Consider the following 19370-nt stretch of genomic DNA (forward strand, 5'->3'; position numbering starts at 1 on the left):
CTTGACAGACTGACCTAGTCACCTTCAAATGGGCATAACTTGAGAGTTTCAAATGAGTTGATTTCAAGGGAGATGAAAAGCTAACATCCAGGAATTTCCAACAATATATAATACTTTATAGTGGACATTCAATTTGAGGCCCAAAAAACTCCATACTTTCAACGTTGCAAAGTGTGTCACAATCCAAATAGCAAAATCAAGTGGGAGTGGCACTTGGAACCACACGCCAACTTCTTCTTGCAGCCCCCAACCTTCAGCCAAGCCCACTCCAACTCTCATTCAAGCAACAATTGTCAACCAATCAAGGCCACAAGAAGCATCTAAAATAGTTTATTTTTATTTCATTGTAATTTGCTTTTAATTTCATTTAAGTTTGTAAGTTAGGAGAGCCTATATAAAGGCCTTAGTTCATAGAATTAGGCATGCTGGATTGGGGGGAAGTCTTAGGACCATAGTTATCAGAACCGAACCGGTAATCAACCCGGTCATATGACCGGGTCATCGGGTTACTGGTTCAACCGGTGGGTCACTAATTCACCCGGTTAACCCGGTCATAACTAAAAAAATATAAAATTATATTAATAAAATTGAAATAATGTCTTAAAACTTAAAATGCGAGTCTTACAAACATTAATAATCAAATATCAAGTCTTAAACATAACTAATAATCTAAAGGAAGAGTTAATAAACTAGTTTTTAGTACAAAATATGTTCTCAGTTTAAATCAACTAGAGCAAGTTAAAGATAACACAATCATTAAATCAAGTCCAAGGGGTGAGCTCAAAGTCGGCATCAACATCTTCATAGGGCAAATTAGGAGCTTGATCAACATTTCCCTCATTTTGATTTGTATCCATATCTTCCATAGCATTGTTACTTGGTCCATCATTATCTTGGTCATCTTCCAAATTTAATTGATCTACATTTGTGTATTTTTGACAAATCAATATCAAGAATAATTCATAATAGCAACTGACGATTAAAATATTCAAGCAATTGAAGAATTTACCTAGATCATCCAAAGTTGGTTGAATGGACATATTTGCCAAATCATTTCGTAGAGCATCAACCTCTTCAGGAGTTAAAAACGGCGGTGAATCTTCCAATATCCAATCCGAATGCTCATTAAATGTATCAAGACAAATTGGATCATAGCTTTGCTTTCTCATTAGATTCCTATGTTATCAAGTTATGTAATTACTAAACTAAAGATTAAATTTTAATGAACAATACTTTTTAAAATTAGATAAATAATTATAGAAGATACCTTTGTTGTAGCCTCAAGTTATAATGAACGAAAACAAGATCATTAAGCTTTTGGTGTTCTAACCGATTCCTCTTCTTTGTGTGGATGTGTTCAAAAATACTCCAATTTCGCTCACAACCAGAAGAACTACAAGTTTGACTTAAAACACGAATGGCTAACTTTTGTAAATTTGGTGCTCCAGTTCCATAAGATTCCCACCATTGGTCTTAAAATCAAAAGAGGCAATGCATTACAAATAGCTTTTCTAAATAAATTAACGAATAAAGAAAGATAAAACTAAATAAAATATTTACCTGGCATCACTGTACTTCGTTCACGCAGTGCAGATTGTCTTCCAAAATCATCTTCAGCATTAGAATATATTCTCTTCTCACTTGTCAACTTAGTATTCAATTCTGGATCATCATATGAATATTTCTCAATTACATCTAGTAGGCCAGAAGTGGTTTGCATATGTTTTTCAAATTCAGCAGCATTGAATCGAAAAGCAGGGTTTAACCAATAGCCAGCAGCATGAAGATTTCTTTTAAGTTGTGAATCCCAACGAGTATCCAAAATCTTCAAGTAAGGCTCCACAATCTTCTTTCTTCGTCGAAACCTCTTCACCATCTCTTCTCTAGCCATATTAAAAGCTTGATAAAGAAAACCCATTGCAGCTTTATCTTCACTATCCACAATACGAAGCACACGAACAAGTGGCTCAGTAAGCTTGACAACATCTGTACATTGATTCCAAAACTTAGAGTCTAAAACTTGATCCACAAATGTTTTAGCTTTAGCTTCTTTGGAGTAGGCTGAGATTGTCCATTCTTTAGAAGTTACCATAGCTCTTAATGCATCTTTTTGAGCCAGAATACTCTGCAAAGCTATGAAATTGGTAGCAAAGCGAGTTGGAGCTGGACGAAGTATTTCTCGTCCACCGGTAAACTTCCTCATAAGATACAGTGGATGACAATGATTATATATGTATTTAGTAATCTTTGAAGCATGTGAAACTGTCTCACTGACTTCATTCAACTTTCCAATATCTTGCAACATCAAATTAATACAATGCGCAGCACAAGGAGACCAATACAACTTAGGGAATTCAGCTTCCAACAACCTTCCAGCAGCAACATAATTTGCAGCATTATCCGTCACTATATGAACAACATTTTCAGGACCGACAAAGTTGACAACATCCTTAAAAAGCCTAAACAATAATTCAGCAGTCTTGGAGGCATGAGAAGCATCAACAGACTTTAGGAAGATAGTTCCTTTAGGACAATAAACCAAGAAGTTAATTAAAGTGCGCCTACAACGATCAGTCCATCCATCAGCCATTATAGTACATCCAGTTCGCTTCCAAATTTCACGATACTGTTCAATCATCTTTTTCACATCCTCCACCAACTTACTCAACAAATACCCACGAACTCTACCAAAGTTTGGACCTTTATATCCTGCACCCATGTTTGCAATAGCATCAATCATTGGTTGGTAATATGCTGAATTAACTGCATTAAATGGCACAGAAGCATCAACCATCCACTTTGCAATGGCAATGTCACATTTTTCCACAATTTCTTTACTTTGCAATACACTTTTTATCGTTGGTTGGGCTCCAGGTGTTGTTGAAGATGGGAAAAAAGTCTCTATTCCAGTAGTCTTTTTCCCTTTCCTAGCTGCAGGTGGTGGCAACCTTGTCCTTGAATGTTGGAGTTGTTGCTGTCGTGCTTCAACCTCTTCCATTCTATCAAATTCTCTTTCAACATCATCACATGCTCCATAACTTTCTGCATAATTTTCTTGAGTTTTCCTTTTCTTATTCATAAATTCTTCAATACTTTGCCCAAATTGATGAGCAACAGCAGGTGGAACCTTTTTGCACTTCTCAACATCTCCTCCTTTTCCAGCCAAGTGATACTTAAATCGATTAATCCCACCTCCCCTAACAGGTTTGTCACAATATATGCACATCATAGTAATTTTCCCTGTTTTTTCCACAATTTGTTTACAATGACCCCAAGCTGGATCAGTCTTTCCTCTATTGTTATAAACTCTTTTAGTGGTAAGATCAGGGGTAGGAGTTGCTGATGATGCTTGTTCTTGAGATGGTGGCGTTTCTGATGGTGTTTGAGATGAAGCCATTTTTAAAATTCTAGCAAAAAAACCAAAAATATTTTCAGCAACAGGATTTGCTTAAATCAGTTTTTAAGCAACCCAACAACCACCACCACCATTTCACCAAAGTTTCCTGAATCCTGATTCAACTAACAACAACTCCAAAGTCTAAAGTCTAAACAAACCAGCAGTAAACAACAACACCAAAGTTTTCTGATTCAACTAACAGCAACTCTAAACAACCAGCAACTAAAAAACTATATACCAAATTACCAACACAGCAACTAGCAACAGCAGCAACCAGCAACAAACAGGGAAAATACAATTCAAGAAGACAAGAACAATGCAACAGAATTGAAGTGCCTCTCAACTGAGAAAGATCGGAAAGGCAGATTCAAGACAAGAATCAAAGGACTAGAGAGCAAAATGAAGAAATTTTTTGACAAATGCCAAGGATCCGAAGCAGAGACCAAATTACCAACCAGCAACAATATAATTCAATTCAACAGATACCAAATTACCCACCAGAATCCAGCAACAATACAATTCAAGAACTACTCTAAAAAATCAAATTTATCAACAGATTCCATAACAATAGGTCAATAGCAGAGGCACTGACCTGAGGGAGCAGAGGAACTGAGGCAGAGACTGTGAGTGACGGAGAGGTGAGGCCGCAGAAGCGTTCTGAGCTTTCTGAGCTAGTTGATGAACAGCGCTGATGAGGACCACCCGAGACTGAGAGTGACGACGAGAGGTGAGGCCGCGACTTGATGAACAGCGCCGACGAGAGGTGAGGCCGCGACTTGATGAACAGCGCCGACGAGAGGTGAGGCCGCGACTTGATGAACAGAGCCGACGAGGACCACGCGAGACTGAGAGTGACGACGACGAGGTTGGCAGGGGGGTGACGACGAGGACGACGCGAGACTGAGAGTGACGACGAGGTTGATGAAGTTAGACTCTCAAAGTCTCAGAGAGTCAGAGAAGTGAGAAGTGAGAACTCTTCTCAGACGCCATTAGAGAGATCAGGAGATGTGAGGTGAGGGCGTGAGGGCGAGGCAATGGGGGAAGGGGGGGATAGCCATTAGGGTTTGAGGTTTCAGTTCAGTTTGGGGAGGGGGGAAATATGCATTAGAACGACGCCGTTTTGCTTAGGAATAAAAAAAAAAAAAAAAAATTCCCAACCCGGACCGGGTCACGTCACCCGGCCGGGTCACCGGTTTTCATCAAAACCCGCCGGGTTGAACCGGGTTCCACCGGGTTAATTGCAAGTCCGGTTCAACGTATGGCTCGGCCCGGGCAGGTGACCGGGTGACCGGGTTTCCGGTCGAACCGGCCGGGTCGAGCCGGGTCTGATAACTATGCTTAGGACCCTCTCTATTCACCATCAATTTCTTCTCTTTTCTTTCTTACTTTGTAAATAATTTAGTTATGAATTACTAACTTTTTCCATTGGGAAAGAGAGCTCTATTATTTTTCAATGGATTGATTATTTTTATTCTTCTTCTTCTCTTCATATCTCTTTGATTTACTAGAAGGGATTTTGTTCTTGATTCTAGCATTCAATTATCTTGGAAAAGAGATTGAATGTATTTGGGTTTTATGTGAACCTTGGAAGAGGAATCATAAAACCATGCTTGAAATCCTTTCTCACACTTAAGTAGATTTGGGTTTTGGTGATTGGATATGGTGACATATAATCCACCCACTACTTGGATCTATGAGGATGTGTGGTATAATCAGGGAACAAGCTTCATCTCCTCTCATGAGTAACTAGACCAAGGAATTGGCTATTGATCAAGATTGGGGAGATTGAGTTACCAAGGGATTGGGACTCAATCACTCATGATTGCCAAGAGGTCAATGAGTTGCATGATTGAAGATGAGATGAAATCAATTAATCCGGAGAATGCAATATCTCTTTATCCCAATCTTTATTTTTTCTTTCTTTCTTTTATTTACTTTATGGTTATTTACTTTTCTGCACTTTACATTTTCAGCACTTTACTTTCTCGTACTTTATTTTCCTTGCCATTTACTTTCTTGTACTTTATTGCTTTCCTTTACTTTCATGTCATTTACATTTTCTTGTTGTTTATCATCTAATTATGCTTGTCTAACTAAGCTAATTAATCAACTATTGCTTGCTTAATCCAATTAATCTCTATGGATTCGACCCCACTCCACTGTAGGTTATTACTTGACGATAATTTGGTGCGCTTGCTAAAGAACGGATTCATTATATGTATGGGTAGTGAATTCTGGTCATCAACTGGCTACTGTAAACTGGAAAAAGAAGGGGATCATCGCATTTAAATTCGACGGTCTCGACTAACTGAGGTAGGGGGTTTAATTTAAATGGTTTTAATTTAAGAACGCCTACAAGGTTTATTGAATAACTGCAAATAGGATTAATAGCTGTGAGTAATTAATTGATTAGATGAATGTTGGATTGTGGTTGCGATTGTGCTTGGTGTTGTGATTGAATTGATTGTAACTATGTGTGGTAGATGATTGAATTATTGATTGTTGGTTGTTGAAATGGTTGTTTGGTATATTGCTATGGCTGTGAAAGTGACTCGAGACTAGTTGAGAATTGTGGTTTTGATTGATTATGTATAAATGGTTGAGACTGAGATAATCATTCGATATATTTGATACTGGATTGAGAATTGTTGAAGAATTAGGACCTAAAAGACTAAACTATTATTAAGAATCAGGTTTTCAAAATAGAATGGTTACTTTGAGGACGACCCAGTAATTTTCTAGTGATCAAAATGGTATGAGATTAAAATATGAGTAAACTTTAACAAGTGTAGTTATTAGAATTTAAATTTGAAGGTTTCGTATTAACTGAAGAATTAGTTATGATTTTTCAAAGTTAAGCCGTGAAATCTGATTTCTGCATTACCTTTAAATGAAAACAGTAACTTTGAAAAGCTGTAACTAATTATGTGATGATCGGAATTGTGTGAAACCAAGTCTTGGTTAAACTTGGGAATAATTGGGACTGAACTGGAGAGTTTGAGATCTTTTCATTAATTATATGATTTATGGTGAATTTTTTAGTAATGGTTGTGGAATCTGATTTTTACTGTAGAATTTTTGGAACAGCAGTAACTTGTTGGCTCTGCTGTGAATGTTTCGAATTGAATTTTGAAATAGAACCAATTTTAAATGAAACTTTAGTCCTATTATTTTAATTTCGTAAAATTTCAGAACGGTTGAATTTGTGGTTTTAAAGATATGAATTTTTGAAAAACGATGCATTATGCAATAAACCCCAGATTCTGTTTTCTTAAATCAATGACTTTGAGAGTTTATAACTTTTGAATCTGGTCAGATATCGAGATTCAACCAATTGGAAGTGAAAATTAAGTATGTTTAGCATATGTGACTTAACTTTCATGGCTGTCTATGTTTTAATGAGTAAGTTATGGGTCTTGGAAGAAGATAAGTTCATTTACTTTTAAAACAGAATTCTGCGGAAAATTACTCAACTTCTAAGTTACATAACTTTTTTATTAAAAATGATAATGTCTTGGAGCCAATTGGAAAAGAAACCTGGATGAGTGAAGTTGAACCATATTAATTTTTAAGGTCATTGGATTTAACTTAGATTTTATATTGAATTTTGAATATCACATGCTGCTGCTATTTTCTGGTTTTACACACTGTAGAGCAGTCACGGTTTTTCCTCTATTTCTAAAGCTAGAGAAATCAGAAAATCATGACCTTTGATTTGTTAAAAATATTATTTCACGATGAACACCTGGACGTAAAGTTGCGTAATTCCGAGTTTATTTTCTATATTAAAGATGAACCTTAGCGTTATATAGCTGATTCAATGTTGAAATTTGTTTGATTCTGAATTGATGTGATGCTGGAAAGGTTGAAAGAGTTTGGTAAATTGTTTGGTTTAGACCCGCAAGGGTGGTTAAGTCCTATTTTTAGAAGAGATCATGTTCAAATTTTCATAAAAGTATAAGGACTTAATCAAAATGAATATTTAAGACTTGTTTAAAGACGATAACTTTCCTGATTCTTTTGAGAAAAGATTATTTGGTCTATGAGATTGTTGGCAAGGGCGTGGGTCTTGTCCCGCTTGCGTATTTGCAATTATGAAAGAAAAAGGAAAGAATAAAGTACTTATTATATGATTGTCTGTTGCATTGAGGCAACCCAAGAGATATTTGCTTATTTATCTGTTGCTTGAAGCAACCCAAGACATATTTGCTTATTTATCTGTTACTTGAAGCAACCCAAGAGATATTTGTTTTTTTATTTGTTGTCCTGAGGCAACCCAAGAGCTTCTGTAGGAAAACTAGGATACCTACAGCAATTTTCCGTTCCCAAGAGTATATATTTCCTGCGAGTAGAAAATAGAGGCTGTCTCAATAGAGCTGCTAATAATTTTATGTGCATTTATTTGAACGGAAAATCGTATCCAGGAAACCGTGAACTCATGACCGGATAAATGTCGGGAATGCAGGTGCTAACTGACACATGAGCTCATGGCCTGTACTAGGACTAGACATTCATTATATGCATCTATGTGACATTGTTTGGGTGTGTATATTGTAATTGGTTTGCCTAAGTGAATAATTCTGTTAACTGTTAATTGCTATACTTGATGTAATTGCTCTTGATTGTGTTTGAACCTCATTACTTGTGTTTGTAACTGATTGGCTGGATTGTGGTGAATTAGGTGTTGACTGAATTGCTTGGGGCTGAGACCGTGACTGGTTTGTGTTTGAGGTCTAGTACTGTATAAAGTATCTGACTGGTTCGGCATAGACTTAATGAACCTATGCTTGGAACAGGATGATCATTTATACCGTGTAGGTAACTTTTTTTTATGTTTATGGACTAGTAAAGTATGAAAAATCAAATTCTTACAGCATAGGCTTAATTGAACCTATGCTTGAGACAAGTTGGTCATTCATACAGTATAGGAAAACTTTTAAGAGTTTTATAAAGAAAAAAATGGGTTTAAGATTTTAGATAATTAACTGATGCTCTTAAAGAAAGTTTTGGATTTTGAATGTTAAACTGTTGGTTTTCAAGAGGATTCGTAAGGCTAATGAAAACAGTGTTATTTTAAATGTCTCTGAACGAAGCTAACTGTAACAACCCTGATTTTCGAGTACATGAGATCTTTTCTAAAGGCACGGATTTCTCCGGAAGATCAGTAAAGAGAACACCTCTTCTATATCAACAAGTATCTCGATCCTCATTGACATTATGTCATCCTTAAGCTAGAACCTCTTTTGAGGCAAGCTCGATAACGCAATCACGAAGAACCTTGTTTTTGAACCGTATTGGTTAGGAGTTTTGATTCTGTTTTTCGTAAATAGTCTCAGTTTAATGAACCGGACTCGATTCATGAGAGAAGATAGATAATAGTATAATATTATCATTATATTAGTATTAGAACATGCTTGAATGATATTATAAGGTTACCTGGTCTGTTTTTGTTAAAAACAGAAAATCGGTTTAACCGGGTTTACGGTTTACTGGTGCAGCTTAGTACCAGCACTCTCTGATGAATTTAGCAATGCTAAGACCTCATTATACATGTTTTATTCTCATAATAAATATGTTACTAGTGTCATTTATGCTAGTAGCTCAGAAAATAATTTTTAGAGATGTTTTTACGAGTGTTCCGATACACCTAGTTTTAGTAGTTGTACACCAGAGATATTTTAATATTATTTTAATCCACCTCCAAGCCAACCAATCACAACTCACCTTACACCCCCAAGACCTCCAAAGCTGTCTCATTTCATCATTTTAGCCGAAAATAACAAGAGAGAAAAGAAAAAAAATACCCCGCAAATTAACTACGTTTTTAACAACGAATCAGGCTCATATAATAAATAATAGATAATAATTAGGATGACAAATTGGTAGCACTCAGTTTCTGGTATGTCCTAGGCGTATTGAAAATTGGGTCGTTACACTAACTATTTGCGCTTTATTCTTTACTTTAACGGCATTTTCGACCTCTACTGAGAACATGTGGTTTGGTTCTCACCCCCAAATTTTCCACCCTTTCAGTGACACAGGTTTGAAGACGCAATTTGAAGCTGCGAGCGATTAGTAGGTTTTCTTTATGGTTTAAATTGCTCTTATAGAGTCCCCTCGCTGTTGTCCCTTGAAATTTTATTTCACAGAGGGGTAGGTTTGGCATATTGTATTTGAGTTTCATTTTGTTTCTTTTGTATAAGAATTATTATTAATAATATTTATGTGATTATTATTTGTTGAAAATCTTTGAAACATGACTTTAATGAATAAAAACAAAATTTTCTGGTATTTTCTTAAAATTGAAACGCGAACTCGATACAAAGGCTCGATAATTAAGTAGTTAATACTAGAAAAGGTTACGTAATGTTCCTTCTAGTAGAAATACCCTGACTTAAGCACGGTATTTTGCTAGAAGGAATGTTACATATTTACTTTGCTTATTTCTTGCCGCACATGATTGATCCTTGAATCTGGATAACACTGGTTCACGTTTTAGTTTTGTTCTGTCTGGGTTCTATTTATGCTTTTATATATATATATATATATATATATATATATATATATATATATATATATATATATATATATATATATATATATATATTGAATAAACTATCATTTGAATGTTATGTGGCGGGACATTTTGTTGTATATTTTCGCAGTTTAATTGATGAACCATATATAGCTGTACTCTTTGCTATCTTGCTATTAAGGTCATTTTTCCTTTTATGGTGATTAAATTTGAGATATTCTATGGTGGTAGGTTAAAAACCCCTAGACTCTCCAGGCATTCATCAATCTTAGCTTCTTGCTTCTTCGTAAGTCCTATTCTTATTCCTTTCTTTTATTTCTTTTCCTATTTCACACTTTCTGTCATTGATTTTCCTATTTATTTTCCTATGGTTAAACAGGATTTGAAAAAGTTTTAAAACTTGCGAAGAATATGCGTGGACTTATCCGCTGATGAAGAATGCATCACAGGGTAGGTACAATGTCTTTTGGAAACCCTATTATGTTTATTGGATTTGATGAAATAGAATTCTGTATTTGATTGAAGTTTAATTTAAGTAGCAAGTCTCTATAATCAAATCGGTGCATATGAGTTGGTTATTATGGCCGTGTTGTGTTGAATGTGTTAGTTGAATTGATTTATTTTTTTTTGTTAATATTATTCTTGGGTGCCATGGAATTATAGAATAGAATAGAACTGATGTTATTAAACTCTGAATTGATTTATTTTTGTGTTGTGTTGAATTGAAAAGTTGCATTTCTCTTGAAAGTTGAAACCAAGTTAATACTATTGTTTTAACTCTTTCCTAGCAGTCAATAGGCATTTGGTTTAAATATGCATGTAACGTTGTTACAAAGAATTTGATCCTTGTTACTTAGCTAGCCTAAAATATGTTTTGTTTTATTACTTAAGTTCACAACTATAACAGGTTTTGGGATCACGTTTCTGTGTCTAAAATGAAAAAATCCTTGGTTTTTCAGCTAATGCCTCTGCTTTTTTTTTTTGCCTGTCCTTTTGCTTTCTTTTTCTCTAATGTATGTGTTTTTTGAAGCCTCACAAACTTTAATTTCAAGTTTTAGGCTTTTTTTTCCTTTGGGGAGAGGAGAGAAAGGAGAGGAGAGGATAGCTTAATTAGACTAGAATTGAATATCCCTTCTTATTTTTATCTTTTTCATTTAAAAAAAATGTTTTTGAAGTAGTTGGTATTAAATATGCTTCCTTTTAAATTAGTTTCTTTTTAGCTTCTTTTATAAAGTAAGGATTGCTGGGACTTTTTAGTTCTACAATTTTTAAAAAAGTTCACTGCTTTAAACTTACTGAGTTATCTTATAAATGAAGTGAATGCATTTACTGAGTTATCTTACAACTTCTCATATTAAATAAATTACATTAATGAAGTATTGTATCTATCAAGTAGCTGTGCAAGAAAAAATGGTCACTAAAGTACATTTATGGGTCCATATAGTATTTAATATGAACTAATAATCTTCTTGTATCAGTGTGTTTTGAAGGAAATTGAACGAAATTGAATAGAACTTTTGCTATTGAATAAATTGAAGTATATTGAATGTCAATGTTTATATAGCCTCTGAATTATTAAAATTTGAATTGTTGTATTATATTTGAATAAACCTAACTTTATAATTGCATAAATTTCTAGTAATTTTGAATTGGCGCCGTTAGAATGCTTTTTGTAAGTAGAAGTAGTGTTACTTATATGAAAAACTCTTACACTTATCTTAAATCACATATAGTATTAGCTAAATCCAAATTGTTATTATTTACTTTTAAAACACCTAATAAGTTCTTTTCAACACATATTCATCATATATATGCATTAAATTGTGCTATTGCGTGTTGACTGTTAAGTGTATATTATGTTCATATATAGTATTGCGAATTAATTTTGATGCTTTAATTAATTACTAGGTCAAATGCACTAGGCTTTATGATAAGAGAATTAATTATTAGGGCAATTATATATGCCTAGGTAATTTATATCATGCCGAATGTTTTTTGCATGTTTTCTAAGAATATAGTTATGCTCAGCGCATTCATTAATGTGCAATCGAAGGATTGAACTCAAATATTGGTGCAATATTCATATTTATATATTTAATTAAATTATAATCTAATAATTTTTAATTATATCAACAGTTCAGGTCCTTTAATAATTTTTTTTGGGTGTTGTAGAACTTATTAATTAACAATTAACTTTTTGCTAAATGAATTGAGACTTCACTTATCCAATCCAATACCTATACGAGTAAAATTATACTGATTGTATATATTTTTGAAGAGAATTCATCTGTATCTTAAAAGCAATCACATCAAGTAGGGTTCATGAAATGAATGTAAGTGTTAATGTATTTACATATATATAAGGGTTTAAAAAACCCAGACTACTGTTTTTTATGCTTGTATAGGTTTAATAAAAACGAGTAAGATTAATTCCGTTTGATCCATGAAAAAGGACAAATATTGGAACTACTTAAGGAGAATTTTTTAGATGTCTTAAGAATAAATGAAATTTTTCGTTCTATTATACTTATGTTGTGAGTTGTGACATATAAGCAATGTTGGAAAGAAAAAAAATAGTTAATTCAAAAATATATACTTGTTAAATTTTGAAAACCAAATTTTAAATAATAAAAATGATGGACGTTAACAAATAAAATGAAATTTACTCTTAAAACACGTAAAAAAATCCTCCTATCTAAGCTAAAATGTGCTCCTATTTAAGCTTAGCTTAGAGTATTTGATCGTAATTCACAAATGTTGCATACAGAAATTAGTGAAGAAAAGAAAAGAAAAGAAAAGATAAAGGAGATGGCGCCATTTTACGGTTGTTAGTGGTTGCAAGCGCGCACATAGTCACTCACCTGCATTTGCATGCATGCACTCTCACACTCTCTCTGTCTCTCACACTCTAACTAAATTTTGGTACAGAAAATATCAATTTTTTTTATCTAATTAATAAGTTCTGCTGTTTATGTGGTACTGCTTTGCTATTGCTTTGGTACTAATTAATTATCTACTGTCGAACTGCTACTCGCCGTCGCTGCTACTTTTCTAATTCTGCTTTTGTTGTGTTACTACTTTGGTCACTATTAAAAAACTAGTTATTACAGACGGATATTTTCGACGGATTTTATCCGACGGAAATATAGAGGGAATTTCAGAGAGATTTTTTGTCAAAAAACAAAAAAATGAATTAGCATAAATTACAGACGAAAAAAAAAAATCCGTCGATAATTCCATCGAAAAAATTAATTTTTTTCCGTAGAAAATAATTACAAACAAAAATCTATCTATAATTAAATAGGTAAAATGCTGCATTCTATTAAATTATTACAGACAAAAAATCCGTTTGTAATTTAAATTTTTCTTCGAAAATATTAAGGTATCCCTAATTTTATCGCCACCCATTCACGCTCCAACTCCATTCCCACTCCATTCGAACGTTGCCAGCAGCCTCATCCCTCGAACTCTTCTCCTCCGGTAGAAGGTGCTGTCGCCGCCGGCGGAGACAGACCGTGGGTGCCTTCATCATCTGGGAAGCTCTACTAGACCCTCTTCGCATCGTTCCTCCTCTCCTCGCCGTCGCACGAAGTTCTGAGTTGAGCTCGTGGTGTCGCCGTCGCGAAGGGTTCCTCCCCTCCTTGCCGTGCGTTGTTTCTGATTCTCTGCTCCTCGCCGTTTTTGATTTAGGATTAAGCTAGCGTTTGCCTTTGATTTTGTGATTTAATATCTGCTTCCTTTAATTCTCAAAGGTGCTTGATCTGCGCTTTTGCCTCTTATTTCCATTTCTCAAAGGTGCGTTGTTTCTGATTCTCTCTCTCTCTCTCTCTCGTTTTCCATTGCCGCATCAAAGGTGCTTGATCTACTTGTTCTTGTTCTTGTTCAGGTAGTAGTTGCTGCCTGTATTGGCTTTGATGTTTGTGCAAAGGAGTTGACGATTGACCAGCCTTGAAGTTTGGTAAATGTGGTAATTCATATCTTCAAAATTTGCTTCAGGTGCCACTCTTCACCACCACCGCTTTCAGTTTTTCAAACCTAATTTCTCTGTTTATTCTTTTTGTTAATTGTTATAATTACTGTTTTTTTTATTTTTTATTCATATTAATTTTTTGTATTGTTTGCTTGATGGAGTATATTTTCTTCTACGATGATAAGCTTTTTTTCTTTTTTCAACTTTTTTATTTTCCGATTTGATTTGATTTATTTTGGGGTTGATGGATGATGCTGCGGCTCCTAATCACTTAGCTTTGCTTGATTCATGCATCCAGCCATATCCAGTGAGGGAAAGGTTTTGATGTTGTCATGATAGGTTTTAGTGAATTACATCATAGTTTGATTTTATTACTAGCTACTTTGGGTTTGTGATCATCCAAGATTATCCCTCTCCAACCAGGTGAAAGAATAACTTCCTCACAAATGAGATTAGGAGAAGACTCTTCCATTAAAATGACAGCTTTTTTCCAAATTGATATATTGAGACAAATTTCGGCATGAAAGTTAAATGCACCAGAGAATTGGCCATTTAATTAGTATATGGAAACTAGAGTTACATGTTCAACCATTAAACATACATAGAACAGAATAAACTAAAAGATTAATATAGTTGGAGCAGAGTAACAAGGTCTGATTTGAAGCGCTTGTTATCTGATTTGGAATCAAGGAAGAATTTCCACATCAACTTTGTCACTGTTAGGAAACTCACGGTTAGTTATAATTTACAACAATTATATGTTTTTAATTTTATTTATTTATGTTAATGCACTTGATATCATGTTATTTTACTTGAAGTTGACAGAACATGAAAGATTAAACAAATTCTTATCATGATGTGCTGTTAAAGATTAAGCAAGTTCAATGCATGCTCTAGGAACATTCACAACCACACACTTTTTTTGTTTTATACTTTTATATAATTTGAAAACCTTACAAATGAAAATGAGTGGTTGATGATGCTCTTGAAGCAAGTACCAAATGTTCTTCAAGAGCATGCAAATATTTCTCATGTATGTTAAGGCTTTTTCAATGATGGCTTTAAATTGTAGTCTGCAACATTAACCTGAGTTGTAATTTATTTGTTCTAAAGCCATAGAACATGATTGTGTAGTTTGATCCATATAGCAGACGCCATGTAGGGAAAACTGTATTGTTGTTGTTCTTGTCTAACCTTATTGATGTTCCTTGCAATGCGATAATGGACTGGCATGATGGAAATAAGAGTAATTTGGTTTTATGATGTGATGAGGTTGCAGAGCAAAGCTGATGCTTTTGAGTATGCTGATCAAGTTTTGGAGCGTTGGTATCCTTCCATAGAAGAAGGCAACAACAAGGGTATTGTGGTTCTTGTCACAAGCCAGAAGGAAGGAGCAATCACCGGTGGCCCGGCTTTTGTCCAAGCTGTTGGAGAAAAGGTTCTTGATGCTACTGTCTCTGAGAACCCTCCAGGTACTTCCAAATTCCGCTCTATAACCTAATAGTATCATCATGAACAATTGTGGCTAACTTAACTGAATGTCTTCTATTGATGGGAATAGATTCACTCGTGAAGATTTTACATGATTGGATCATGTATGATGATCTTTCACTGTTAGCTCTCTTTCGTTAAATTTCTAGTCTGAGCTCTGCTTTCTAAATTGATAGTGAAATATCACACATTAAATGAGAAGATCTAGCATGCATGTTGTTAAATTTTTTATAAGACAGTTGATTTCTACTAGGTGGGCCAGCTTTGAACAATTTCTAAGTTGGATTTTTAATATAGATATAGGGAATTAGATTGGAGTCATATTGGAACATAAAGTGGTGTAATAATAGAACCTTGGTGGGTCATCATGTAATAAAATATAAATTGAGAGTCAGATTTCCTATAAAGCAGGGTTCAGCATGTGTAGTTAATGCAGCTAGTGAAAGAGACATATCTGAGTTTGATTTTTCATTTGCTTAATACTTACCAATAGAAACTGCTTTACTCCTTGTGCTGCCTTTGCTGATTTTTCGTGTCCTTGTTCATTTTAATTTTGGCAGGTTGCTTCTCTTAGAGAAGGTGTATCCTTAGAAACCAAACTTCTGAGAAGGTAAGCTAGCTTGTGTGCTATTTATGTAGGAAGGAAGCTGCTTTGCGACAAAGAGAGGTATGCCAGAAGAATGGATATTAATCATATTATATGTGGCAGAAATATGAACTGAGGAAATCACAGCCCTTCGTGGAATACTCAATTATATTGAGAGACAGAATTTTATGGAATACTCAATTTTTTTATTTATTTATTGTCACAGGCTGTTCTCAAGGCTGGCAAACAAACACAGGATGGGAGAGATGAGGAAATCACAGCCCTTCGTGTGGAAATTCAAGTAATTTTTGAAGAAAGCATGCATTTCTTTCCATAGTTAGATTACTATATATATTGTTTGACCTTAATCATCATAGCGTAAACAATTTTCTAGTTGTGACATATTATTACTTTAATTCATCCCATGACCCTTATATATAAATAGTATTTGATAAGAAATAGTAGTCAACTATGTTAGGGACTATTGAGCATTTACTCGATAATTAGATATCTAACATATCTTTTCACTAAGAGCTGCTACAAAGATGAAAGATGTTTTTGTTTCAATTAGCAGAGTGCTTTTGTTGGTGGTAAAGCCTCAGAAGGAGTTTTTGTTGGTGCTTTCCTTTCTATGTCTTCAACAGCAGTGGTATAACATCATATCCGATCTAGTGTCCTATGTTTAAAAGTTCAGATGCAGACTCACGTACTTCATGCCTTGTAAGGCTGTAACCAATCCTGTTTCCTTTTCCTGTGTTTTTTACCAGGTCTTGAAGTTTTTGATGGACAAGAACACTATTAATGCCCTTCATGGACAAGTCACTATTGGGACCCTTATTTTGCAGGTACATAATTAGTTATTGCTTGATCAGTTATCATGTCCTATATTGTTTCAATTTTTTTATATAGTCAACATGAAATTCTTTCTTGTTTTGAGAAAGGAAATTAAAAAAAAAAAGGTGATACAATCGGCTTCAAGCAAATGAAACCACCGCAGCTTAAGCACATTTCAATCAATTCTTTTAGAAAATTAATAGAAGTTTCGTTTATGAATTTATTTTAATAAATAATACACTTTATTAAAATTTAAATGTGACAGCGTTTACACCTAATATGAATTGAATATTATCACTCAACAACTCTATCTAATAGTTTTAGACATTGCATTCGAATTTTTCTTTCTTTAAGGTTTTTCTAAGAAGAATTTATTTCTTTATAATTAATGTCTACCTCCTATAGAAACAACAAAGTAGACAATTAATAAGTACAAATTGAGGTTGATTTTTAGCTGTAACATTTCTTACTTCATACAGGTGCATGTGATAGTGACAGCCACAACTATACAACGATAATAGATAATATAAAATACACAGCACAACATTACATTCAATAATTTAGAGATGCATGCATATGGTGGATTAGTCCTTTGACATTTTTATTGAGCGCATGTTAAAAGATTTCAATCATCAAAAAGTTCTTTTACTCCTATTTGAGATGTTATCCTAATCACAACTCACTATAATCTTGTATTATTGTGTTTTTTTTTTGGACTTCTACTATTCTAAGTTGGACAAAACATTATCTAATTGTTTCAAATAAACATCATCTAATTGTTTCAAATTACTAGTACTTATTTGATTTATAATTGGGTTTTAGATAATGATACAATTTCTAATGGCGAAAATTTTAAGGTTTTATTCCATCATTTCAATATAAAAATTTGCAAGCTAAAGCTAAAATATTGTATGAAGTTTCAAAAGTAATGGATGAAAAGGCACCCTTCTTAAAACCGTTTGACCCTCTTTTTGGCTCTCAAATTGTGTTCTTTTTTCAACAGATTCCACTTGGATGTGGGTTGGCGTTTGCTCAGAGGTTGTAACATCCCGCATTTTTTTAAAATCTAAATATAAATAAATTGTGATTTTATCTTGTTAAGTTTAAATTTTGTAATTTTAGAAATTATTTTGTTAGGAATAATTAAATAGATTCGGAGATAGTTTTATTTTGAATCAATTAATATTTTTAAGTAACCTTATTATAACATAATATTTTGTATAATTTTAATAATTGAAAAATAAGAAAGAATTGTATAATTTAATTTAAGTAACTTTTATTCTGAAAGGTTACGATTTATTTTATTGATTTGATATCTTATTTTATAAATTAATCAATTGAGAGTAATTAAATTAGTTTTATTAATATTCTGAGTCAAGTTAATTAATATTTTTGTGTAAATTTTTATAATTGGTTATTTTATCTAATTTCAAATTAGAATTCAGTACTGGAAGTGTTATATAATTAAATTTAAGAAATTTCTATTATGAATAAATTATGATTTATTTTATTAGTTTGAACTCTAAGAGATTAATTTACTAGAAAATGATTAAATTGATTTTTATAAATACTTTGGGTCTAAGTTAATTAAGGTTTATGTACAATCTTTACTATAATTAGAGTTATTTTATATAAATTGGAATTAATGTTTTGGTAATAGGAAAGTAATGAAAAAAATTATGTCGTATAACCTAAATAATTGATATTTTCGGATTTAAACCGTATTTTATAAAATGTGATTAGTATGCTTATTTTATAATTTAAATTAGAAATAATTATTTGAGCTCGTTAATAGATTGATAGATAAAATCTTATGCGTTTTGAAAGTAATCTTTATAGTATTATATTTGAATCTTAAATTGTTATTCTATCTCAAATATTTTATAAAATTTATGTTACTTGTATATATTTTTTCTAGTCTTATGTTTCTTATTTTAATACGTACTGTTATTATCTAATATGTATAATCCCTAACCAATCACAAACGCATACGCACACTACCACTAACCCTTTTCCCAAGTGATCCACGTTCTTTCATTCCTTACCATTCATTTACACTCAACAATTCACCACACATTTTCAATAGTATAACGCATAGAGGGAGAAAAGGGGAAGACGAGAGACTGAGAAACAGGGGAAGAGGGAGTAAGAGAGCACGAGATGCAGAGGGAAGAGGGGAAGGAGGGAGCAGTGCCGGTGGGTGTCACTGCCACCGTCGCTGCTGTTGCTATCGAGTAGAAGAGGGAGGGAGGCTGTCGCACTTCTAGCCGCCGCTGCTGAAGCTCCCCTCACCACTGTCAACGTCGGTTAGGGCAGAGGAGAAGAGGAAGAATAACGGAGAAGAGAGACTGACGGGGAGGGTAATACCGTTGCTGTTGATTTGGAGCTGCTACAAGAACGGCGGTTCCTGCTTCTAATCCCTGTCCTTTTGATTTTTGGAGCTGCAGTGGATGGAGCTTGTCATCGGAGAAAGCAAGCTGCCGCCACCAACTCTCAATTAAGCTAGGATCCTTCTCCTTGTTCTGATTTTAATTTCCCCATTTTTGAAACCGTAACA

General features: G+C 33.9%; 2 protein-coding genes across 2 annotated transcripts; one reads left to right on the top strand and one right to left on the bottom strand.

Annotated features, from left to right (window-relative positions):
- Positions 1–603: 603 nt before the first annotated feature.
- LOC110265609 (uncharacterized) lies at positions 604–4721 on the bottom strand. The gene is made up of 5 exons (XM_088492720.1): positions 3990–4721; positions 1561–3407; positions 1268–1472; positions 1010–1176; positions 604–919 (listed from the first exon to the last, which is right to left on the bottom strand). The coding sequence occupies exons 2-5, from the start codon at positions 3395–3397 to the stop codon at positions 762–764; spliced, it is 2367 nt and encodes a 788-aa protein (XP_088348846.1). The 5' UTR covers positions 3398–3407; positions 3990–4721; the 3' UTR covers positions 604–761.
- An 8019-nt stretch (positions 4722–12740) lies between these two features.
- LOC107609071 (uncharacterized) lies at positions 12741–18006 on the top strand. The gene is made up of 11 exons (XM_088494789.1): positions 12741–12759; positions 13315–13451; positions 13685–13785; positions 13887–13928; positions 14536–14635; positions 15182–15374; positions 15954–16060; positions 16206–16280; positions 16554–16628; positions 16747–16824; positions 17817–18006. Exons 1-7 carry the CDS (start codon positions 12741–12743, stop codon positions 15965–15967), a joined length of 606 nt encoding a protein of 201 aa, XP_088350915.1. The 3' UTR covers positions 15968–16060; positions 16206–16280; positions 16554–16628; positions 16747–16824; positions 17817–18006.
- The last annotated feature ends 1364 nt before the right edge of the window (positions 18007–19370 follow it).

This window comes from Arachis ipaensis, chromosome B7 (assembly GCF_059453495.1).
Source record: "Arachis ipaensis isolate K30076 ecotype BB chromosome B7, ASM5945349v1, whole genome shotgun sequence".
NCBI lineage: Eukaryota > Viridiplantae > Streptophyta > Magnoliopsida > Fabales > Fabaceae > Arachis > Arachis ipaensis.

What these genes read in the sequence shown, in the direction of transcription:
- LOC110265609 (XM_088492720.1), bottom strand. Translation starts at nt 3,397, where the DNA reads ATGGCTTCATCTCAAACACCATCAGAAACGCCACCATCTCAAGAACAA. An exon ending in ACGAAGTACAGTGATGCCAG is followed by an intron (nt 1,473 to 1,560) that starts GTAAATATTTTA and finishes TTTGATTTTAAG; the next exon opens with ACCAATGGTGGGAATCTTAT. An exon ending in AACTTGAGGCTACAACAAAG is followed by an intron (nt 1,177 to 1,267) that starts GTATCTTCTATA and finishes TTGATAACATAG; the next exon opens with GAATCTAATGAGAAAGCAAA.
- LOC107609071 (XM_088494789.1), top strand. An exon ending in CCGGCGGAGACAGACCGTGG is followed by an intron (nt 13,452 to 13,684) that starts GTGCCTTCATCA and finishes TAATTCTCAAAG; the next exon opens with GTGCTTGATCTGCGCTTTTG. An exon ending in ATCTTCAAAATTTGCTTCAG is followed by an intron (nt 13,929 to 14,535) that starts GTGCCACTCTTC and finishes AGATTAATATAG; the next exon opens with TTGGAGCAGAGTAACAAGGT.